Raw genomic sequence first — 26196 nt, 5'->3', positions numbered from 1 at the left:
GGATCAACAACCCTGCGGATAAACAGCATTTATGGCCATTTTGTGTTATTTGGCTGTAAAAATCTTATTGTTTGCCCCCTTTTGATTTTGTCCCTTTTTAAAAACAATCATTTTTTAAGCAAGAGAAAAAATAGTGTGTCACAAATATGATAATTCCTTTTCTCATTTTAGTTCAAGAGTAGCACCACCATAGCAAAACAAACTCATTTCTAGCTTCAAACGACACTCCAGGGATCCAGCGTTAGTCTTGCTACTCATAATTTATTGAGTGCAGAAGATTTAAATGAACTTTTTTTGACATTTCAGACTTTCATTTCTTATAAACTTAAAAGATTGTTTTTTATAAGAATGTGCACAGCACAGCTTTGTGAGGAAATAACTTTTCTTTGACATCTGCTAATCTCTATCTATCTATATTTATTTTCCTTTAAGGAAAAGAGCACATACTTAGGACTTGTAAGCATCCCCATCTCAAGCATTACTGGACGTCAGTTTGTGGAGCAGTGGTACCCGGTCATCCAGCCCAGTGTCCTCACCAAGGGAGCTGGTGGCGGAGGGGGGAAGATCATCAACGCATCCCTACGCCTCAAATCACGCTTCCAGACCATGAACATCCTGCCCATGGAGCTGTACAAGGAGTTCGCAGAGTATGTCACCAACAACTACCGCACCCTGTGTGCTGTGCTGGAGCCCGTGCTGAGTGTCAAGAGCAAAGAGGAAGTGGCCTGTGCATTAGTGCATATACTGCAGAGCACAGGAAAAGCTAAGGTAGAGACACCTCTGTGTGACTTCACGGTTTGTGGAACTGATCTAAAAACAAAGCTTTTTTCAAGCCTTTTATTTATTTATTTTCATGCTGTAATGTGTACAGCATAAATATAAAAAGGATTGAAAAAGCTTGTACATGTGTATAATAAAGAACAATAATTGAGTTCTTCTTTTCTCCAGGACTTTCTGTCAGACATGGCGATGTGCGAGGTTGACAGATTCATCGACCGAGAACACCTTATCTTCAGAGAGAACACTCTGGCCACCAAAGCCATAGAAGAGTACCTCAAACTGATTGGACATAAGTACCTCAAGGATGCTATAGGTGAGCCAGAACACTGGGGCACTTGATGTGTTGAGTTTGTCAAATTTGAAAGGGATTTAAAATTCAGGAAATTCACTTTTGAATGAAAAAACTTTTAACTAAAGGAAAGAATTCCTCCCCAAGATACTGTTACTCACTTTCTCTCAGTCTGCCTCCATTGAAGAGATAGCTTGTGTTATTGTGTCAATTCTCTGCACGGAGTTTGATGATATATTGAATTATTTGATTAGCCTAGTGCAGCTCAAGTGCCTGATGTCTGTGGGATCAAGAAGCAGCTATTCTAGTAGAGAAATACAGCTCCCCTAAAGGAAGAGAAGGACATAAAATATATTGTACTCATTAGCCCTCTTTCGTTAACGAATGTTTTCATACACATTTACAAAATGTTAACAATAACTTTGCAATTTGGAACTACGATGGTCAACCACCAGTACTCAGAATACTGAACAGGAAGTGGAAAGGAGGCAAGATGACGTCAGTTTGTAATGTTAGTGGGAAAAAATATATATAACAAATAATAATAATAATAATAATAATAATAATAATAAGCTGAAACTGCTTTACATAAAATTGAAACAATCTAGTTAAAGGTGGCAAACACAAGTTTATTATTATAATATACAATAAAGAGAATTTAATAATAAAATAGGGAATTTGATTAAGTAAAACAAATAATATCAGTAACACTCAGTCAAAGCAAAGATACAGACTTAATACTTAAAAACATGATTAAAAAAACTTAAATGTAAAAATTTAATCAATTCCAAAAAAGGACTAGATGCTAAGATGAGTGTCATGTGCTCTCTTTTACTTTAACTAGCAGCTGTATAAAGAGCATTGCAATAATAGAGTGAACACAACACATGAATCAATTTCTTTGCATCAAGGAGAGCAACATATGGTCTGACTTTGTAACATTTCTAAGCTAGACAAATGCAGTCTTTGTCATTCTCATTATGCTAACTAAGGTTTAAACATTGTATGGTGACACCCAGATTTTATGCCTCAGATTTAGTCTGCTTTTCCAAGTCCAATTTAAATGTTGTGTATTTTAGAAAATCTATTTGTTCTCCTCATTTAATTTCAAGTAGTTGTAATGTTTTTCCTTTTTGTACTATTTGTTGTTGTTGTTGTTGTTGTTGTTGTTGTTGTTGTTGTTGTTGTTGCCGCTGCTGCTTTATGTATTAACAACACTGAATTGATCTTGATGATTTCCACCATTTCACCAGTTTAATAATGAAATACCATTTGTAGGGGAGTTCATAAGGGCCTTGTATGAGTCAGAGGAAAATTGCGAAGTGGACCCCATGAGAACACCACCCTCTGTGCTCCCAGACCACCAAGCCAATCTCCGAATGTGCTGTGAACTAGCACTCTGCAAAATTGTTAACTCCCATTGGTGAGTAGTTATGCAATGCTTTGTTTTGAGTGTGTCTATTCCTCTCTGCTGTTTTAAAGATACATGAGACTTCAGATTCTTTCACGGGGAAGTGAAGAAACTCTGAATCTCCACAATTTGTTTTTGATCCTGACATGTGGTATATCCCCTTCACAGTGTTTTCCCTCGAGAGCTAAAGGAAGTTTTTGCCTCCTGGAGAGTGCGTTGTGCTGAGAGAGGTCGGGAAGACATCGCCGACCGCCTCATCAGTGGTTCCCTCTTCTTGCGCTTCCTGTGTCCTGCAATCATGTCTCCATCGCTCTTCAACCTCACCCAGGAGTATCCCGACGAGCAGACGTCCCGCACGCTCACCCTCATCGCGAAAGTAGTGCAAAACCTGGCTAACTTCTCCAAGTCAGTTTTATTTTATTTTATTTACAGCCTTTACAGTTTGTATCCAGTCACTAATCACTACACTGGTATCTAACATGCTTAAACAGCAATCATTCAGTCAAAACCTTTAATTAAACAAACCTAAAAACAACAAATCTCTTCTCTGAGTACAAGAAAAAAAGCCTTTATTTTGTTTCTTTTCATCAATTATATAAAATACTGAAATTATTTTTAAATATGTTCAGTCTTCCTTCCCTTTATTTATTTAAATCATAATAAATAAATAAAAATGTACAAGCTTGACTAAGACAATGGTCACAAAAGTAAATGTCAGTGTCATCTGCATACAGGCAGAATTAAATTAAGATTATAATGTTTTGGTCTTGACAAGATGGCAGTTGACATAAAGTACATTTATGTGCAAGAAACAACATTTTGACTCCAGTTGACATTTAATTTCACCCTCAAGTGTTTGCTCACTTGTTTTTTCTATGTTTCCAATCTTTTTTCTTTCAAACCCTCCACCGGCTTATCTCCTTACTGGCCTTTCCTTCCTTTCCCAACTGCAGGTTTGGCAATAAAGAGGAGTACATGTGTTTCATGAATGAGTTTTTAGAGATGGAGTGGGGCTCCATGCAACAGTTTCTGTACGAGATCTCTAACCTGGACAGTGTCAGCAATGCAGGCGGCTTTGAGGGATACATCGACCTGGGCAGGGAGCTGTCCATACTCCACAGTCTCCTCTGGGAGGTCATATCTCAGCTCAGCAAGGTAAACCCAAACATGACATGAGAAACTACAAATTTTCACTGTAATTCTTTCCAAAATACGACATGTTATTTGCACAAATTTTCTAGACCGTAGTAATATTAATGGCTATTTTAGGAACATTATTTATGTAACTTTACATTTTCTTTTGTCCCTTTTTTATTTTGTTTTTAGATTTCTCATCTTTTTACACAAGATTTCTCTAAGGTTTTTATCACAACTTGAGCTTTTATCAATTATTCATTGTTCTTATTTGGTAATGCTGCTATATTTTTAATAATTTTGCCATACGGGGATTAGACACCTACGTTATACTCTCATGTAAATGAACAATAGCTACACATGATAATATAATGCAGTCTAAATTCAAAACCACCAGTAATTACATCTTAAATTAAATTAAATGTCCATAGATGAGTGAACACCTTTCTGACAACAAAAGTCATATTTATTTAAAAGCTGTTGCATTCAATAGCATTATGTTGTATAGGTTGTCATGTTATTGTGTCCACCCCTTTGTATATCACTTCATGTTTTATTACAGTAAACCCAAACTCAGACTGGATATTTAATTTCAGAATTTCCAACAATTTGGTCTTATTTGGTCTCACAGTTCTCTCACCTCAAACTTTCTTGCTTAATGAGTCTGTGAGTCTTTAATCAGGCTTGAGCTGTCATTAACTTAGGTGGAGGTGGATATATGGCATTTTAATAAAAAAACATACATTTGATAACTCAAAAATATATGATTTTTTAAATCCGCAGCAAAACTCAGCAAAACTGGTTTTCTTTGAACAACAGGATGCCATCATCAAACTGGGTCCTTTGCCACGCCTCCTCAATGACATCAGTATGGCCTTGCGTAACCCACACCTCCAGAGGCAGCCCAGCCATCAGACAGACAGGGTGCAAGAGAGGCAGACAGACAGGCTGCTGTCACGGCCGAGCTTCAACAGAGGCATCTCATCCGAGTTCCAAAATCTCATGATGAGGGATCTTAATAGGTATGCTATGTTAAACACTGTTGTTGTTTTTTCTGTTTACTATTAACAAGATGAAGGAAACTTGAATATATTCACATTTGGGGAAAGAATTTTGGCATGATATCTAATTACTTCTCAGTCTCTATCTTCACCTATTGTTGGCCTTACTCACTGCTGTTCTCCAGCTCTATAGATATCACTCACTTGCCTTCACCCACCTCGACCGGAGGGGTCTTGCCATCCCGCCCCCAGATGAATTTTCAGGACCGTGACCACCTCCACCGAGCGTCCTCCAAAGACATGTTTTACGTATCACGTCCTCCCTTGGCCCGATCCAGCCCGGCCTACTGCACAAGCAGCTCGGACATCACAGAACCAGACCCTAAGGTGAGTTTTATCATACTAACTAGGGGACTCATCATCCCATCTACTAGGTCTATTTTTATCAAAGTGAGGTTAGTATAATGTGCATGTTAGTCATACTTAATAGAATCTGCCATCGTGTGATCGAGGCTGTAGTATATCATGACATCTGCTTTTTTTCCACTGATTCACCACGCAACTCATCATAACGGTATTTCCTGGGAAATACTTTGAGGCAATCCGATATCCAGGCCTCGCGGTAAAAACACCCGCACCACCCTCACCCATATCATCCGTGGCCACGTAACATAGATAATATTAGGAGGCACGATAGTCTCTCATATCCCTTATTATTTAGGTGCTCAGTGTCAATAAAAGCGTATCTATGATGGACCACCAGGATTCCCGAATGAACAGCGTGTCTAACCAGCAGTCGGTGGACATGCTCAACTCCTCCCAGGCCTCCATCGCCGGCATGGGCAGCTTCGGAGGGCTGAGCAGCGGAGGCGGTGGCGGCCTGGGATCGGGCCTGAGCAGCCAGCTGCGGGCCGGTGGGAGGTTGTCAGCTGGCTCTGGCGGCTCCAGCATGTCCGGCGGCCTTCGGCTGAGCCAGCTGAGCCAGATGGGCAACACCACCGACTCGCTATCCCAGCAGCAGCAACAGCAGGCCGCCGCCATGCGCTACCCGCTTTCCTTCCAGAATCCCCTCTTTCACCTGGCGACTGCTGATGGGCCTCAACAGCAACAGCTCCATCACCAGCACAGCCGGGCTCAACCTCCAGCACCCCTGCTCCTGGCCCCAGAGCCCGATCCCTCTCACCAGACCTACTTGCCACAGTTCGCCCATGGGGGGTTCTCTCGCAGTGAGGACCTGTCCACCCTCAGGACCAGGGACGGTCACCTGGGCCAACCCAGCATCATCCACTCACACAGCTACAGTGACGACTACAGCAGGGCTGAATATGGACGCAGGCAGATGTCCACGCATGTGCAGGTACATGTACTGTATGTTCATAGTATTCTGGTGACGTCTTAAAGCCACTGCGTGTAGATTTGTATGTCTTGTAAACGATTGAAGGCTTCAACTAATAATGTTTTCATTATTAATAGATTTATTATTATGTCGTGCAGTGCATAAAATAATTGAACATAGTGAGAAATGACCATCACACCTTTTCAGAGCCCAAGGTGACTTAGGCCGACCTATAGTAGGATCAATAGGATTGTATTTCAAAGATTCCAAAAACTTTATTGTCTATCACATAATGATAGAAATGTGTCTTAGGTTAGGAGCTCACAAACAACATACAACATACACACCCATGAAAGACGCACATAAAATTACATTAGAACACAAGCAATTCCAACAATTGTCTCACTGCTACCTGAAGCGACACGCCCAACCATCGCAGCCTCTTGCATTCTTTTTAACACAAGGCTGTTTTCAATCTGACTGCCCACAAAGTTTAAAGTAGCATCAACTGCCCCCAAAAAGAACTGAAACAGAAATGAAAATGCTAACTTATCATTTACTATTTCCCTTCCTAAGGATAACCTTCAACAGCAACAACAAATGATGGGTTTGACCTCCCAGACAGGGACCTCCCACTCCTCACTGGCCACCACGCCCCCCTCCACAGTCTTACCTGTGCGGCAGAGTTCTGTTGCCCCGCCTCCCACCCAGCGCGTCAGGTCCCAGACCTCCCATCAGCTGTCCGTCAGTGCAGCTGCTGCACCTGCTGCTCTGGCTAAAACACGACCACCCAGCGGGAATCTCCTCCAGTCACCAGAGTCCGGTTACGCCGGCAGGCAGCACGGGTCCCGGCAGCTGTCCGTCAAAGACAACACTGCCCCGGGCCTGCCCCACCAGCAGAGCTCTGTCAGGGAAAGCCAGAGTCCACAGGGAACCACCAGTCAGAGCACTCAACAGTCACCACAGCAACAGCCTCAGCAGCAGCACCTGCTCAAACCCACCATGAGCAAACAGGTAAGCTCTGAATTCATTTGTATTGTCTTTGTTCTTCTCTTTTTATCGGCACTATGACTATTTCTCAACAATGTGTGTACAATGTCAGTTACTGTATTTGACTTTTAAAGTGAGGACGGCACTAGCATTGTCAGGAATAAGGCCTTGAGTCCCACCGGGGTCCAGCTCAAAATGAATGAACTCATGCAACTCCGAGGCATTCTGCAGAAAGATCGACCTGTTATAAAACTGACTCATCCACATAAGAACTCATGTTCTCATATTCAGTGTGTTGGCCTTTCTTCCCAGGGCTCCCAGACTCCGTCTACTCTCAATCCCCCAACCCCAGCCAATGAACGAACAGTGGCCTGGGTCTCCAACATGCCTCATCTGTCGGCTGACATTGAAAGTTCGCGGATTGACCGTGAAGAGTTCAAACTGAAGGAGTACTCAAAGAGCATGGATGAGTCACGCATGGACAGGGTAGGTATCATTATTTACGTTTCCGATCTGCCCTCATTGCTGAGCAGATGGCTCTTAGAGTTGGTCTTAACACAGATGTCCAGGGGTCTCAAACAGTGTGGGAAACATCAGTCATCAGCCAAGTGTTCAAATCTTCTTATACTCCTGATTTTAAATACTTAGAGGTGGTTTACTACTTTCCAGTATGTCTTGTTAATTCATAAATGTGCATAAAGAACTTTTAAATCCACTAGCCACTGAGAAATCAAGGCATGTAAGCACTAACCCGGTTTAAACCTTCCTAATTTAGAATTCTCTCCATATCTCCGGCTAAGGTAAAAGAGTACGAGGAGGAGATCAACTCCCTGAAGGGTCGCCTGATGATGTCCCACCAGAAGCTGGAGGAGTACGAGCGGAGGCTCCTCACGCAGGAGCAGCAGACCAATAAGATCCTCCTACAGTACCAGAATCGACTTGACGACAGTGAGAGGAAGCTACGGCTACAGCAAGTGGAGAAAGACTCCCAAATTAAAGGAATAATTAGCAGGTAAATGGAGGCTGTTGTTGGGATGGAGGGCAAAAGACAGCTAAGACACCATGTGGTCTTTTATAGGGAAGAGATTGGGCGGGCCGCATTGACTTTATCTTTGTATATTGTGACGCCTTTGGTGAATAGACTATGTGAGTTATCTTCCACAATATGTGGAGAAAGGGACATATTTTCTCGGATGAAGATTGCTAGTATTAATTAAAATGCATTATCGTGCTTCTGAGGAGCAAGAGGAAGCAGAAGTCTTTGGTTGACACGCTACAACTTTAGCATATTGGATTCTATTTAACAAACACAAACTTGAAGCCGCAGTGTTTTTTTTCCTAAAATACATATATTGCATATTGGAATATAACTCTATTTACAGGGGTTGTTATCTTGCGAAGAATATTGGAGAGTAGGAGGTTGTTTCAGTTTCATTAAGAACTACAGCCCTGGGAGCAAGGCGAGGAGCGGTACTGTATATTGCAGCCAAAGCCGCAGACATGTAACGAATGACAAATTACGTGAGAGACTAATATAAGTGAGACAGAGATCTATATCTTCTTTGATAAGCGTGCAGAGCATGTTCCCTTGGTGGTTTGTTCTTTTCAACTGAGTTAAACTGGACGGAGGAGTCTGATTGTCCTCTCAGCTCTTGTTGCAGCAAATCTGCCATTATAACATGGTTTACTTGTTATTCAAGAGCATCATATGTGGATGACTGTGGAGAACTCCAGCTGAGTCCTAATATTATTGAGTGCTTGTGTGAAATCGTAATGGTGTAATTTTGGAGCGACTTAATTTTTTTATTGATCGACAACTAAATTTAGTAGTTGATGGGAAAGGAGTGGAACATTGATTGTATCTCAGTTGTGTTCGGGCACAAAAACCTAATGTTTAATGTGTTCTAAGGATTCCTTGAGCATTTTAAGTTTGACTGCACATTAGCAATGCTGCCCAAATTTAGTTCTATTTATGGTTTATTGTGGCGAGAGTTCAGATAATAATGCTCTGTAAGGAAAAGAGTACAGTATTTTCTTGTTCACATCTCATAATAGTCTGTGGTCTGCAACCGAAGGGTGGATATCTGTGATAGAGAATATTGCCACTTGTAATCCACTCCAGGAAAGAAGACATGGAATGAAGACAGAGACAGTCCCTGCTCGTCTTTTTATGGGAAAACATCTTTAACGCCCTAACCTTGTATATAAAACCTTTAAAACAAAAAAACACCCTCCCATATCCTTGTGCTGCTGCACTTATCATCAGCCATTTTTATGAACTCAGCTTTTAACTGGATCTTGGGATCATTTCAGATGATTCCACTAAGCTTAATTTTCAATTGACTCTCCCACGAGATTGCACTGTAAAAGCACAAGAGGATTGGAAATTTGCTAACTTCAGAAACATGTGTGCACTTTTTAAAGCAACACATTGTTTTTGAAACCTTCAGGCACAGGACTATGGAAGACCATGGTTTAATATTAGCTCTTCCATTTTAATCAAAGGTGAACCATGAAGGACTGCTGATATATCTTTCTACAGCGTGAACATGGGGACCGATACTTCTCTCCTTTTTTTTTACATTCATACGATGCTATGGTTGTAATATGAAGAGGGGAGAAAGACACACACACAGTGATGAAGATTCAAGCATGAAGGCATAAAGAAAATGTGCCACAAAGAAACTTTATCAGAGCACTTAAAGCCAAACCTTTGTTTATTGCTCCTCTGGAGTATGACCTTAAAGCAAATACAGTAAATCTGCTGCACACATACAGCATTGTGTGCAGGAAAATGATCTCTCCAAGGCATGCACTTGTATCCTGTTTGACTTTTATCATCTGACCACACAAGGATGACGTAAGTAGCAGATCTGGATGCTTCCGAGCCAGTTTCACTCACAACTCACTAAGCCAGATCATATCATTGAACGCATTGAGACTCGCATCATCTGGATTTTAATTTTACCGCATGTATGAGCAATGCAAAGAGTGCAGAAAGTGTGGATGCCAAGAGACATGGTCTTTGGGACTCCCAACATCTTAGTGTAAACATAGCCTTGTGTTATATTTCAGCTTAAATGGACTTTTATGTTAAATCTTCACATTCAAATATACATTATGTCGATGCAAATGCAAGCTCAGGTTCTGCAAAAAGGAGCTGAAGTGATCTTGAACTCATGGCTCCTGTGTAAAAATCTCTTCATCTGCAGAACTAAAGCACTTAGCATTGTGTTTCAAGTGTCAGAGATTTTCTTTCAGAGAAGCCTTAATGTTCTGTGTATAAACTTTACTTTAAGCTCAGAGCAAATCCAATATCTGTCTTTAGACCAGATACACGTTTTGTTCTTCAACAACTTAGTTTAAACCAAAGCCAAATATTGAGTTTTAGGTCATGTTAGGTTAAATCCACTGAAAACACTGAATCCACTTTACCTGTAGCACTTGTATCTATATTTTTTTCTTTAGGATAGTTATCCTTTTAGTTCGCTGCAGGCGCTCCAATTATTTATTTTGTCAAAATATTTAAATGCATTCTATTATAAATATAAACTATTTATCTTCCCCAAGCTGTTTGCTGTGAACTGAACAACACATTTACAGTGACTTTACAGTCGGGGGGGGGGGGAAGAAAAAAAAGGAATGGTTTTATTTGCACCTGTCATAGTAATAATCTATTTTTAACGATAATCCATAGCATATTAAATATGTGATGCAAGAGCCATAACAATAATTATATATGAAATATATATGAATTCTATTGAGAGTCAGATTATAACTATTTTAACTTGCAATAGCTAACTTTTTAGCAGGAGAAGCGCAATAATAGATACAATATGTCTACGTGTGCTGTCTGTGCAAATGCACATGCAGGATCCTGCTGAGGTATAGTGTATGAATCTTGTGTACATAAAAAAACAGTAACTTCCTGCCAAAATATTTTACCAGGTGCCATCCACAGTATCTAAAGCGAAAAAAATAAAGACCTGGAATACTGTAAAGTGCAAAATACCACAGAGACAACATGACAACAATGACGTGACTCTTTGACAACAGTGTGTTCTGCAAAGTGTGTTTTTAAGTTCTCAACTTGTTTTTTGGCTTCTCTGTACGGTGTTTGTGAATTGATCTGCATTTAAAATGAAAGACTTCAATGGTTATTATTTATTAATTAAAGCGAAAAAGATTTTTCTTATACCTGTATTATTTGCTGTATATGCTTGGTATGCCTTTTGACCTGCAGTCCGTCATTGGTGGTGTCCAGTGACATGGTGATCAGAATAGTTGTTTAAGAAAGTTAGACAGTACTGTCATTTAACTTATGCAGTTACATATTAATATTAAAAGGGCGACCATATTATTTTTATTTTTCCCTCTCCAGAGATATAGATAATATTCTGGTGTCAGTATATCCGCCTCTCTTTTGTAGCAAGAATATATTGATAGGCTGTATAGATTGTACTACGGCGAAAACTTGTGTTTTAAATCTTGCAAATGAATTCATAGTGGTGATGAGTTTCGGCTTGATGTGTGTGTGTGTGTGTGTGTGTGTGTGTGTGTGTGTGATCTATATTGGTCTGATTGACATGGCTTGTAGCAACAGCCAAGGGTTTATAGTCACTTTTATACAGACCTGTTTCAAATAGTTGCAAGTAATTCTTAGTTTATTTTAAGCATATGGGTGGGGGTCTGCTGCATGAACACCAATCACATGTTGAGAGGTAAGTTTTCAGTCAAAGAAACTTTATGTTGCATTTGTTGGCAAAGAAAAAGAAAGTATTTGCAGCCGCTGTTTGATCCAGGTCTGTTGTTCCTTTTCCGTTGACATTACATCAACTTTACATCCTTTTCTCTTGCCTTTTTTCTCTGTAGCAAAATATTCAGACTTTGTGACCTCATGTTGGTAGATACACACATTGTTTTGACTACATGTACGACTTGACCTCAAAAGCACACTACTTGAAGTACAACTGGATATAAAAAGCTTATTTATTTGTAACATATCACCCACATGAATCATTGTCTGCCTCTTGAAATCATGTCAAAATCTTAATGCTGTATACCCATGTTACATTCCATTGTTTTTCGGGACAGTGCTTATATTTCTGTGTGTGCTTACAGTATGATTGATTCTTTTCTTTTCCTATATCTCTTCTTTTGTAAAAAATAACTCTCAACACTGTACATTATTTATGGAATAAAACATCCAAACACTTGTTTGTTTGAAACTTCACCTGTGGATTTTCGTTCTTTATTGTCAAACATGTGCCTCTCTCTGTGTTCTGAATAAAACAATATGAATGTGCTTAAAAAAATAGCATTGACTTGATCAGTGGTATATTTATTCTGCATTGAAACACGGTGCCAATTAAATGTTGCTATTTAATTGGCTTGGTGGGTTGACGAACACTCGAGTGACCATCTTTCTGGTAATTCTGCCCAGACAAATTGACATAACGTTCCTCCTTCGTGCACTATCATAAATGGATATTATTTCTGCGAGCTCACTTCAGTCCATAAACTGCGAGTATGTTTATTCTGCTGCTGCAAAACAAAATCTTGTAAAAACAGACGGAAAGTCATGAAGGCAATCCAATGAAATCACGTGAACAGGGGTTCATTTATCACCAGCGTAACAATATTCACAGTTTATCCAGTTGGCTGTGTAACTGCAAGATAGCCCTGTATGCGAAATATCCTTGAATGACCCTGTTTGGAGTAATATCCCTGGCACTTGGATAATCATGAGCGCTGGGAAACCTGCATTGTTCAATAGCTCATGAAAACTCCATCAGTGAGCTCGCTCATATCTGCGAGCGGAGTCTTTGAAATTATTAGTCAAAGGATTTCTCCACCAGTGCCTTGGTCAGTCCATATTACATAAGATGGGTAATTCCCTGGGGATGATCGGGATCTGCTACTGAACCGCTCACTTCACATAACCCGGCGTAATTGTCCACAGTTGGCCTTAATTGCGCTTTGAAAACACCTTAAATGGAGAAAAATTGCTTTGATGAATCCCATGGGGGGGGGGGAGGAGGAGAAAAAAAACCGGCTTCAACAGTAAAAAAAGAAATTGGCAGTGCCTCAGAAAGTATGGCTTGGGCTACTGCTGCTCAACATTTACATGGGCTTAAAAAGATTGAGCCACCGGTCAGATTTGGGATTCAGATTTGAGATACAGGTAACCAACACCTTGTCACTGTGGTGTTGTTGAGACAGATGTTGGAGATGCACCTGCTCAACTTCTTGTTAAGTATCATCTCGGATTCATAATACTCCCTCTCTTTCTGTCAACCCTCCCCAACCCCCTTCCTCCCCCCTCTCTCTTTCTCTCTTTCTCTGCTTCCAAGACTTATGGCTGTGGAGGATGAGTTAAGGGGAGGACCCGTGATTGAGCCAAAAACCAGGATTTTCGCTGATCAGGTCTGTGAGACTGCTTCTTCTCTCGTCGAGTCCGTACGATGGCCCGTGCTATCTTCTCTGCTATCCCCCTCTACTTCTCTTTCCCCCCTGCTCCTGTTATTATTTCCTCTGCTGTGTGTATGTGGTCCCTCTGATTGCCTTGCCCTGTTCCTGACCTGTCCCTGTGTTTGGGTTCTGACTGCCATCTGTCTGCCAACATACCCGGGAGCTTTGAAGATCAGAGAGAGTCGCTGTTTGCTTTCCTCAGCTCAAGCTATCGAGACGTGTGACTCGAGCTGAGTTTTGCGAGCGTATCTCGGGTCTGTGGGGATGTTTCTGTAGTTGTTTCTGTCAAATGTTCCTGCCGAGCATGTTGGGGTTAAAACTTTGTTTCACACATGATGTCGAAGCAGACTCACGCTCAGTTTATTGAAGCTGAGCCCAAAATGCTGCGAGGGTGCTGTTGTGTCTTCAGGAGCTTGTCTCTTTAGTGCTTTTCATTTCATGCTCTCAAACCGCCCCATTTCTTATCCTGTCAAAGGGAACTAGCCCACCTCCAAACATGACTCATGCTTTAAATATAGTGCGTACGTGAGAACATATACATATACTATATATATATATATATATATATATATGTATATGTATAAATGTATTTTTGTTTGAGGAATAATGCTAATAATGGTAAAGGTAATGAGATCAACTACTCAGCCCACTCATGCACAGACATTTATCTTTATCAGTTTATTTTAATTAAACCCACACACTCATATTCAGATGGAAATAATCCTTGTTTTTCTTGACGATTGTCACCAGCAGTGATCTTTCACTCAAGTATAAGAATTAAAAGTAATGCACTCACAAGTTGTTGCTCTAGTAAAAATATTGGCATCAATATATATTGAGTCCTCATTATGCAGAATGGTCAATTTGAGAATGATGTGTTGTTCATTCATCCCCAATAATAGTCTTATCTTAACCTATATTAATCAATCATAACTTAATTAATTATATAATTAATAACGAAGTAACTAGAAGTTATCAAATAAATGTAGTGGATTAAAAAGTACAATATTTGTCTCTGACTTATAGTAGGGCAGGAGTGTAAAGTAGCAGAAAAGTGAAGAAGAAGTACTTCAAAATTGTTTACACTACAAGTAAAGTACTTGAGTAAATGTACTCAGTTACTTCCCACCCTTTGTCACCAGTGTTGCCAGATTTGACTGACACCAAGTAGTCCAGTCGTTATAAAAGTTGCCCATTTCTTTTCCTCAAATGTTTAATGAGATTGTCATACATCCGATATATATATATATATCTGAATCTATCTATTTGAACACTTTCTAAGTTAAAAGTTACGTTATGTTTCATTAGTGTATGATTCTAAAGCATACAGAAATGATCTCTTACTGATGCCATGTGCGGGGGTTTTCTCATATATTGCTTTGAGTTAATGTGACACATTTCAATGCCAATCAAATCAAATCAAATGTATTTGTATAGCCCAATATCACAAATTATACATTTGTCTCAGTGTGCTTTACAGACTGTACAGGTTACAACACCCTCTGTCCTTAGACCCTCGCATCGCACAAGGAAAAACTTCCTAAAAGAAACCCCATAATTAAAGGGGGGGAACAATGGAAGAAACCTCAGGGAGAGCAACTGAGGAGGGAACCCTCTCCCAGGACGGACAGACATGCAATAGATGTCGTGTGTACAGGATAAACAACATAGTACAAATACAACATTTGACAGAAAATGATGTTGTGTTGAAAAAGAGAAAGTTTGGATGAATCCAGGAAAATGTCAAAAAGGCTTCCCGGTGTCCAGCAGGACCAGGGCAGCAGGCGCAGCGGCGATTCCTGATCCTGACGTAAACTTTATCAGTGGCAACCTGCCACATGAGACACAGAAACTCCGGGGTATATATGATACCCCGGATGATGAGTTAGTAACATACATGTACATAAATGCATACAGATAGAGAGGGAGAAGAAGAGAGGGAGGGGAGGAGAGAGGAAGAGAAGGAAGAGAGCAGGGAGGTGTCCCCCGGCAGTCTAAGCCTATAGCAGCATAACTAGGGGCTGATCCAAGGCAAGCCTGAGCCAGCCCTAACTATAAGCTTTATCAAAAAGGAAAGTCTTTAGCCTACTCTTAAATGTGGAGAGTGTGTCTGCCTCCCGCACACAAACTGGAAGCTGGTTCCACTGGAGAGGAGCTTGATAGCTGAAGGCTCTGGCTCCCATTGTACTCTTAGAGACTCTAGGAACCACAAGTAACCCTGCAGTCTGGGAGCGCAATAATCTTAGTCTTCAAAAAGCTCATTTCTGTTTGAACAACAGCCTCACTTGATATATTATTTTATTTTTTTCATCTTGTTGTAATTGTACATTTTTGTCAATTAATTGCTAGGAAAGGCCTCACGGTAGATTTCTAGTCACCCATAAAAAGGGAGTGAAAAAATGATGAAACATGCCAAGAGGGAAGAGCTGCTTCAGAGCATCACACTTACGGTCATTATTACAACTAATGTGACAATTATACATTCTGAGAAATCCCACAAGGCTGTACATTTAGAAAAGATATGTCAATATATATTCAGCATTAATAATATGAACACAAATCCTCACATTTGAGTTGCTACCAGGATTCTGTGTATGTTTACCAATGTAACCTGAGATCTAGGGCTGCAACTAGCCATTATTTTCATTATCGATTAATTGTTTGATTATTTTTTTAGATTAATCTTTTAATTGTGAGGAAAACATGAAAGAACTGTCCATCGCAGTTTCCTCAAGCCCAAAATTAGTTGTTTTTTCCAACCAACTATCCAAGACCTTCAATTTACTATATTGTAAGACAAAGAAAATCAGCTAATTCTTACATTTGAGAACCTAAATCAAGTAGAACATTTTGCGATGTGCTTAACGAATGACCTAAAAATATGAATAGACTTGTAAGTCTGCGAGGAACCATTACGAAGAGTGATAAAGGGTTGCACAAACATTTAGCTGCAACATATGGCTTTATATCTACCAGTGACAATTTAAGCTCCAACACTGCCTTGACAAAAATGTTTATTGGATTAGAGAAGAGTGCTCTGCGAGCAGCAACCTGCTTAACATTCAAACTGTGCTGGAGGTTATCTGCAAGCTGCAGGGCACCTTCAGTGTGGTGTTTTTGAAGGAGGAATGTACAACTCCTACATTTCCTACAGTCCTTAATTTCAACATATCCTTTACTGAAGACATCTGTTATATGTTTATACCATATGTACAAGACACTTAAATATGGTATGCTTCTATTAAAAGGTAGGAATCTGAAGATTGACACATATTTTGGGCATTCTTTTCAGGATATGAACAATCTTAATCAGAGACGCGAGTAATTGGTTAAATAAAAATTGGATTAAAAAGTTAACTAAGTGGAAGAATCTTAAAAATTAAAAAAATGGCCACTGCAGTTTTTTTAACAATAGAAAAACCCATGCAATATGTAAACATAAACATATGTATCGCACATACATACATATCGCAATTGAACACAAACATCACTTTAAAGCCATGCTAGCAGCTCTGCTAATTAACAGTTGCTAATTAGCAGTAAACACAAAGTGCAGCTGAGGCTGATGGGAAGGTCATTAATTTTTTCCGGTATTTAGTCATAAACCAAAGTATTGGACAAATTAAAATGTTAGCCTTGGTGATATGTTAAGAGATCATCAAGGTTATAATAATTGATCCTGAGGGGAACATTGATGTCTGTACAAAGTTTCAAGGCCATTATTTGTCCAGTAGTTAAAAAACACAAACGTCAACGTCATGGTGGCGCTAGAGGAAAAGTCAAGGGATCACCTGAATCATCGGGATACATCACCTGGGGACCGTGAACGTGTCTACAAAATGTCACGACAGTCAATCTAATAGTTAGTTGTTTCAAAAAGTATCACAGGGCCGTTTGATTCATTTGTATTGTGTGTGTGTTCCTGACAGTACTAGTCGATACACAGGAAGAAATAAAATACTCCTTTGAGCCACATGCAGCTCTCTGGGCTTGTTGCTGAAACAGACGGTGCTTTCAGCGAGAATTCTGTGAAGCTGCTCTGTCAGGAAATTACAGCTCCGCTTTGTATTTTAGCTTCAGGGCCTCGTATTCATAAACCACAGCACTTAAGACAAGCAGACAGTTCAGTCCAGTGTGATGACACTCAGGGTTATCGGGCGAGACTGGTGCACATGTTGCAGCTGAGAGAACAGTACATGAGTAGGGAGTGAGAAGGGAGAGGCACGATGCCATTGTTTCCTCAGGCCACTGCTACCAGCCTCCGAAACAGCAGCCCACACTTAATTAGAGCTCACATAATAACACAGGTGCAGGACGCCTTAATCTTTCCCACAACAGCATCATGATGCCTACAAGATGAACATACACTGCATATAATTGACTTTCCTCCAGAGATTCTGTGATTTCACTGCTATTAGAAGAACATGAATGCCTTAGATAATACTGTGTAAGTATATAAGAAGACACGTCAGCAACTGATGAGAACATAATGTAATAAGGTATCTTGTAGGTAGCTGTGTGCTGTCGGAAGAGACGTTATAAAGTACAAGTGAGACTGGTGCAACAGGATATTCAGTCAGCAGCGTTACACCTGTAGGAACACAGGAAGCTTATCGACTCATAATAAAAAATGTAAATTTTAGCAAAACACTTTAAATTTAAATGAAATAACTATGTATTAATTGTTTAAATACACTTCTACGCGTCTCAGGTCACATTAATTGGTTAGTTACACTCATGCAGTAACTTATTATAGCCTTATTGTCCCTACTGGTTTTTCTTTGACTGGTGTGACTGTGGGAAAAGGTATTTAATTGCATTATAAGTTATTAAAAGTAATTAAAAAGGTTTTTAAAAGCCTTAAATTTACTGTGATAAGCAATGCAAAAAACATTTATTATGTGCTGCAAAAATATTCAGCAAAATGGGTTAAAAATATTACATGTTAATCCAATAAATTACATATTATTACAGTAACTAATTATGTATTTTAATAGTGGGGAGATTTTATTTGATGATGTAATTACATTGACTAATAATAATAAAAAATGTAGTTACATTATGAATTGACATTGAACAGTATCTGGTAGCTACTGAACATTATCGGTTGCAAAAACTGAAACGCTTTTTACGAGTTTTGTTATCATTTCATTCATAATTTGTAGAAACTTTGTGGATGTTTTTGTTTGAGCAGCAGGTTTCAGTGAGTTGTATTTAATTAGGAATCAGCGTCCTGAGCTTGCAGTGACATTAATCATATCAATGCTTCATTCATATAAAAGCTGATTGCACACTTCTTCACTCGTGCGTTTTGAAAAAGTTGGTCATTTTTGAGTGTGTGTGGGGTGTGGTGTGTGTTACAGTAAAATGCAGAAATTCTCTTTGCAACGTATAATTATGGGTATTCCAAGTGTGTAAATATTTATCTTCATAAAGTAGAGAAGTAGAGATGATTGCATGTTTGATATGAGCATGTTTTTCTTTACGCTTCTGAGCCGGGAAACATGCAAGTTCCAGCTTTCCGAAGTCTATTGGATTAATGGGCTGCTTTCAGATGCAGATGTCGTTTGGAGTGCACGATTTAACGCCCTTTTCTTTCTTGTCCTAAGCATGATTTCTGTTAATGATACGTCGCATGGCACGCTGCTTTAAGGCTTTCAAGCTGATGAGTTGTCTGATAATGTTGCGGGTGAATGGTTGCCATAATGTATGTGTATGTAAATGTGCGTTATTAAGCTTTTGTTTTGTATTTTTATGTCCTTTTTTTCTGTTAATGTTTTGTTGTACATTGTGTATATATTGGTTTGGGTGGCTGTAGTTTTCCTCAGCTTCCTCCTTCTTCCTCCTGCTTTCAATCCCCCCCTCCTCTCCTCTCCTCCTATGTTGATGAGATACGGTGATTTCTCTTAGGGGAGGCGTCAGTCCATCCTAGTGCAGCCCCGTCTCGCGCCTGTCCCACCCCGAGTAACCAGGTAATAAACAAACCGGCAAACTCTCACTCTTCATCCATAACCTGCTGCCTCTGTTCCACTTCTACTGTTCTCTATGTGCGTCCTTGTCCATATGCAGCATCCTGTGCGCTCACTGCAAGCCAACACACTGACAGGCCCGTTTACTTTGCCATTTATCGTTCCGAAATAAAGAGGCCTGTCACAGAGGGTTTGAACAGAGGTTACTTGGAGGATACACCTCCGTGTTGAAAGAGTGACAACAAAACATTTCAAAAGACTAAAACCTGCACTGAGAAACTTGGCAGTGAGAGGTGTTCATCGAAATGAGTGTAGTTCCCATAAATCATTTAATGAAATGTCAGAATGCAGCACCAGGTGGACTGATCACTTTTTACCCAAGGATGCCAACAAAAATACTTTTTTTTAAAACAATAGAGGCTAAATCAAGACCGTTTGTGTGTGTTAGTGTGTTATCCCTTTAGGAGACAGATAACTTTTTCCATTTATTTTTCCCGTAGATAATGTTACATGACTCACAGTTGGAGCACTTCTATGGCTTGAATCACCATGACACTCTGTTGAGTCATCAGTGCAAAAGATTAACAATTAACAATTTCTCCTCGCACATCTTGCCAAATGCAGCTTTAAAGTCTTTTCTTCTCTGAGAAATGACGAAAATTTGCAATTTATGCTCGTGCCATGATTGGCTTTCTCTTTGCCAAACAGGGAAAAGGTGGTTAGCTGCTATAGTGTTGTTGTCACCTCTTCCAGCACAATTGGGTGCCTTCTTGTATTCACCGTAAATATTCTGGGACAGATCTCTAATAGGGAGTTTATTCTATTTATAAGAGATGAACGAGGTTGCTTTTTCACTTTTTGTTGACCAATAAGCATATTACATGCCTTTTGTGGAAATATACAGAAGTACCACAGCAGCTTCGACCTGTCAAATGTCTTTTCAAAATATTGAACATCAAATGTTTTGTGTGTGACTGTTGCAGCCCTCTGCAAGTGAAAAAGATTAACACACACACACACACACACACACACACACACACACACACACACACACACACACACACACAATTCAGTCATAACCAGCAACCCTCAGACATACCAGTATATGCCAACTTTTTTAACGCAGATGATTTTCATGTCATATACGGAGACCTTCCTGTAACTCTTTGCATTGAGTAAATCGTGGAAATGCAGAGAAATACAAAATAATCAATGAATATCATTAAGCTCCGATATTTTCAGATGATGGCATTTGCAAATATTCAACTCAGAATTTCATCACATTTAATAGTCACTTAATTCTTAACTTAACTCTGAAAAAACGAAATATTATATTCTCAATAAACTAACAACAAAATAACCATTGCATGAACAATCTACAGTATTACTGTTACGTGTATACACAGGATGTAAATTCCCTCTGGTCCTACAATAGCTCAATGAAAGCCCAAAGTTATTCAAACAATGTAGAATTCAAAATTGTTATTTTCTGCCAACAGCCACGTAAAAATAATAAAGAAATCTGAATTTAAAGAGAATACACACAATCACATGTTTTATCCATAGACTTCTGTCTAGATTTGTGAACAAGAAATGTTGGGTCTGTTTACTTTACTGGTTAAAAAGAAAGATCATCATTACCTTGGTGACAAATCTGTCTGGAAGTCTCCAAAATATTGTGTGAATTCTCTTTTATTATAGGTTTCTTTCCCCTCACACACACGATCTACTTTTGAATCGCTGTGTTTACCTACACACGTGAACTTACATTTCCATTCAGTTATTCACCCCCCACCCCCACCCCCCCAGCATGCCCTCAGATAAACAACGGGAATTATGGGAAATCTCCGTATCTGACCCGATCCTTCCCTGAAGAACACTGATTAATGTGCACATGTTTTTGTGTGTTTTCTGTGTCTTTCAGTGAGTCTGTGTTTCTGATATTTATGTGTTTGTCTATGTTTGGCACCTGGGCACATTGTTTGGTTGAATGATGTCGTTGACCAGTTGTCACGGTACGTCTGAGGATGTGTGAAATGCGTTTTTTTTGTTTTGCGTCAGCGTTAGAGCTCTTCACCTGGCTAGCTAGTCATCTTAAGCCATACAAGGGACTTTTTTTTTAACAACTGCCAAGTTGCTCAAACCAACACTTACAGCATTTCAAACGTGGAGGTGAGGAAGATTTTACAGTTTGCTTTATAGACATCCACGATTCATATTGATTGGAGATTGGAGGAGAAGGGTAAGAGCCTGTGTGTACGTTACTCTATCTGCATCATTAATATACCCCTAACATTTCAGTTCTCCACTAAGTGTTTTGTGTTTCTGTCTCTAGCACCCCCAATTTTCATTAGCATAAAAAACACTCTCAAACCGAGCTGTAATTGAACGCACCAAGTAATCAAACAGTACATCCCACAGAGAGTGAAGCGAGCTTGGTAAGTTTGAAAAGGATGTCAGTAAACATTTTGCCATGTCTTTGTTCAGCTGCTTGATTTCTTGAGTTTAATAGACATGTGTATTGGTCTACATATGGATATTAAACGGCACTGTTGGTTGTGTTTGGGAGTAATGAAACAAGTGTTAGTGGAGTCATGTTACTGGCATCCTGTAACTGTCTGTAACCATAGCAGATACTGTAGCTGTTCATAGCAGCAGTTAGCGCCTGAAAATGTTCTCATTCATTTTGGTTCTGATTGAGAAGAGAAAAGGCCCGCTAATTCACATCAGAGTTTGGGGTACATTTTTTTCGTTCTTCTTTTCACTTTATCTTTTTTTTTTTTAAGTGAAATGGAAACACCTTCCACTCACAATGGACACACACACAGTTTATCCAGTGATACTTTGCTTTTGATTCATTTTCTCTACTGGATGCAGACCAAACTATCCTTCCTCCTTCCTGTCTTTCCCCTCTACAGCACGTCATTCCATTCATGTTACAGTATTTCATACTTCTTGTATGTAAGCATTAAAGTGTTATCTAATATCACACATATTATCCAATGTTTGATAAAGAACAAACTTGAGTTCAATTTTAATGCACATATTTCCTAGACTCTGCACTCGAGTCTCTGTAATTATGTCTAGACACCACACAGCAAATGTGCCAGGTAAGATAAATCAAGTGCAATTATTTCAAGAGGTTCTACCAGAGGTCTGATGGTAAAACTGTTTTCGAAATGCTTCTATATTCAAATCATGTGCAGTAGCTCTTGGATACGTTAAGTACCCTTTATAAATAGAGTCCTCATAGTTGTCTATTGGCACAATAACCCAATTGTTTTCTCTTCCCACTGCTCCTACACAGATGTCAGTGAACACGACTGGGAGTGAAGGCTGGCAAACAGACCTTGATATAAACTTATAATGAAACTAGTCTTGCATTGCTGTTATTCTGCACCAATGTAGGTAAGAATAGATGGTGAAACTAAACTTTGTCTTAATCGCTAATCAAAAGCTCCAACCCAGGATGAACACCCATGCAGCAGCTCATTGCTATGTCGTCAATGGGTTCGGGTTAGATATTTTGGTTGGTGAATTCGACAGGTTTGGATTTCCTGCCAAGCTTAAGGATGCACCCTTATCTTGCTTTTTTGAATTTGGCGCTGAGCTCCTTGTGGCTTGACGTTATTTTTGCATGATTGTAGTAGCAGGCTGATGCTACAGTATGTGCTGTTAAGATGTTGATAGAAGCCATAATTGTAGAGTTCTTCTATAGTCTTTAAAATACTTTTCGCCACTCAAGATTGCACATTTAGTCGTTATTGAACTTGATTTGTACTCATTGGCAAAGAATGACACTTGACTTTTTCCTCACACCTGAGAAACACTCTTCCAAAGAGGATCAGGACCCTTTGACCTCAAGAATTTTAATTCCCCTTCATCCCCTCTTTCCCTTTGTCCCTTTTCCTGTGCTGCCATTTCTATTGGTGTATGTCATGCATCTACTTCGTAACTCATTTGGCTCTCCTGTCTCTCTGTCTCCTTCTTTCTTTCTGTCTGTGTTGTTCCTCCAATCCCTTATCACTTGTCTTTTGTTTTCTAATTCCTCCTTACTTTGCTTCTGCCATTGCTTTTACATGTACTCATTCCAACCGGTTCTTTCTATTTGTCAATGTTTGATGTTTTCCCACTTCCACACAATTCGATCACATCCTTCTCTGGTGATTTCTCCTCCTTGCTCTCTTCCCGTCTTTATCTCACTATTCTTACTTTCTCCCACACACTCACACCTCTTCAACATGTGATTTTCCCCTCTACATGTCACGTTATCTGCCTTGATTGGACATCTCCTTTACAACTCCTCACATCCCTCCAATCGTTCATTGAATGGCCTCACTTCTACGACCATCTCTCCCTGCTCCCACTCCTCTTTCCCCTCCCCTCTCTCTCTATCTCGCCAGGAAAACCAGCTTTCCTCCCTGGGTTCTGCAGACCCCGGTGTGAAAACTGAAGGTGGAGGGGGAGGTGGTGGAGGCGGAGGAGGAGGAGGAGGAGGACAAGGAGGAGGAGGAGGAGCGGTAACCGACGATCAAGACCACCAAGTTTCTTCCTTGGGCATTTCCTCTGACAGCTCGCCCCACAATGGAGTCCTCCCCCAAACTGTAGACCCTCCCTCTCTACCCACTCCTCATCAACATCCTAGTCAGAATGGAGAGCTCCGTGGCAACCAAACATCCTCCCCCATGACAACCTCACAGGCAACTGGAACCTCGGTAACAGCAACTACAGTCATAGCAGAAGAAGGGGGAGTAGGTCAAACACAAAACTGAGCCAAATCAGAGAGAGATGACACAAAGCTGTCTTTTTCCCTTTTAGCAAGACAATGCTCTGAAAAGAATTTGCCGTAGATATTCTTATTCCCCAGGCAAGAGAGAGAAGAAAAGTGTACGGGATACGAGTAGTAATCATACAGCTACTGTACAGTGCTTTTATCCATGAACACACAACACAAAGGGCTCTTCAATAGACACGTGTTCTCTTGATGCTCACACAGCGCTTCAGTTAGTATCAGTCTTGCAGGACAAGATAATGATACCTTATCACATAACTCTTTGAATCAGTCAAACAAGGCATTTGACGTACGAGTCGATATGTGAACACCTGATCTGTGCACTCATTGCCTGTTTGTGGCGTCATGAGAAATCAATACATGTAAGGAACAAGCACTATAGAATGTCTCGCACCCCAAAGACTTCATAGTAGCCATTAGCACGTGCTATCAGCTAGCTTATAGTAACCCTTGACTCCCATGGATGTAGGTGCATTAATTATACCTATCCGGAACACGCCAGGCTGCAAATTGTGTAGGTGGAGATGTGGTGATGTAGTCTGGCTTTCTTAGTGCCTTTGAGTGTTTTTCAACAGGGTTTTCCAATAGAGATCAAAGTAACAGATGGAGATCCGAGTTAGCTTTGCTAGTAAGAGGGATGATCTGTGGGCTGAAAACTGAGATTCAAAGACACAAGATCAAGCGTCGTAGAGGTTTGAGTGACAGAAGACATTTTTGGGAACTTTTCCTTTTTTTTTCAATCTAAGGGACTTTTTGTTTTTGGACTGAGCTCGTGCAATTTTTCTCTTCTCAATCTCAGAACCGATATGTGATAAACTGGTGCTAAACAGAAACAAATGGTGCCATTTTCCAAGTCAAATGTTTGTGTCTACCATAGCACTGCCTCTTTCATGATTCACTCACTGTCTTTTCTCTCTCTCTCTCTCTCTCCTGCGATTTGTCTTTGACAGGACTTTTATTCCTCCAATATGTTTTGTATGTGTCTTTGTCTTTGTTCTTTGTGCATCCTGTTGTGTTCTTATGTCCAATAGGGTTGTCAGGGTTTCCATATCTGTGTTTTAGAAGAGCCCTCCTCCAATCTCTGGTTTTATTTACAGTTATTTAAAAGCAGCTCCCCGGCTCAAAATTGATGGATCGTCTATCGAGCGGGCTATTTCAAATTTGTGGAGACCAAGCCCCCCAAAGTGCTATTTTCAGTTTACACAGAGAACTAATAATATTAACATTGAATGAAGCTACTTTGAATGAAATGGATGAATGGAGTTTTAATGTTTTATTTTCGTTAAAAAGTGTTGGTCCATTGTGTTCACATACAGAAATGATTGATTAGTACTTTTTACTCAGAATTATTATTTATTTTTTTAACTTTCACTAATGCTAATGTTGTAAGTGCATACAAATGCTAATGACAGGTTAGTGATTGTCCCCTTATGTTTTTAGATGACAACATTTTATTACAGTGTGACATGATAACAAGAATTATCTTATGCGTAAAAAGACAATTTTAACCATTTAAGTTTGCCTGCCATTACGTGCCTGGGATAAATATATTGAGCATCCTTTTGGCCAGTAGACTAGCTAGTTATCGACCAAATGCACATTATAATGCCTACTTAAGACAATAAGAATATATTACAGCCCTGATGCTTAAAATCAGTAATGACTTCTTTGCGTAATTTTCATAACTTGAAGTTTCATCCCAAAACAAAAAAGGTGGCATCTATTTCTGAAACCGTTTAATAACAGCATTAAAACAAATCAAAAGACGTTCAGAGTACATTTTAGAAATACTGTACGATGTGTTTTTGAAATGAACTTTTCACTTTCTCATGTGTCAAATGCTGAAAACACAAGTCTTTGAAATGTTTGTAATGTGTATCCATATTCCTTCATTTTGTGTATGAACTGTCTGTTGTTTTGTCTGGATGCGAACTTGTTTTCGTCTCTTTTAGCCTGGTGTCGCTCTAAAACAAATCAGCTTGTTCAAACGTGCAGGTTGAGGCAAGAGAGTTTCACATCAGCT

At 39.8% G+C, this 26196-nt stretch overlaps 1 protein-coding gene across 1 annotated transcript in view; it reads left to right on the top strand.

Annotated features, from left to right (window-relative positions):
* LOC115021005 (ras/Rap GTPase-activating protein SynGAP-like) overlaps positions 1-26196 on the top strand; it is a 40617-nt gene that overhangs the window by 11058 nt on the left and 3363 nt on the right. Inside the window, exons 8-20 of the mRNA XM_029451117.1 lie at positions 433-768; positions 949-1093; positions 2348-2492; positions 2649-2885; positions 3434-3635; positions 4434-4636; positions 4801-5002; positions 5379-5972; positions 6528-6965; positions 7254-7427; positions 7742-7953; positions 13295-13367; positions 19323-19384. Coding sequence (XP_029306977.1) covers positions 433-768; positions 949-1093; positions 2348-2492; positions 2649-2885; positions 3434-3635; positions 4434-4636; positions 4801-5002; positions 5379-5972; positions 6528-6965; positions 7254-7427; positions 7742-7953; positions 13295-13367; positions 19323-19384 — 3023 coding nt within the window. The remainder of the gene's footprint in view (positions 1-432; positions 769-948; positions 1094-2347; positions 2493-2648; positions 2886-3433; positions 3636-4433; positions 4637-4800; positions 5003-5378; positions 5973-6527; positions 6966-7253; positions 7428-7741; positions 7954-13294; positions 13368-19322; positions 19385-26196) is intronic.

Source organism: Cottoperca gobio, chromosome 16 (assembly GCF_900634415.1).
Source record: "Cottoperca gobio chromosome 16, fCotGob3.1, whole genome shotgun sequence".
NCBI classification, from domain to species: Eukaryota; Metazoa; Chordata; class Actinopteri; order Perciformes; family Bovichtidae; genus Cottoperca; species Cottoperca gobio.
This window is presented reverse-complemented; position numbering and strand designations above follow the sequence as displayed.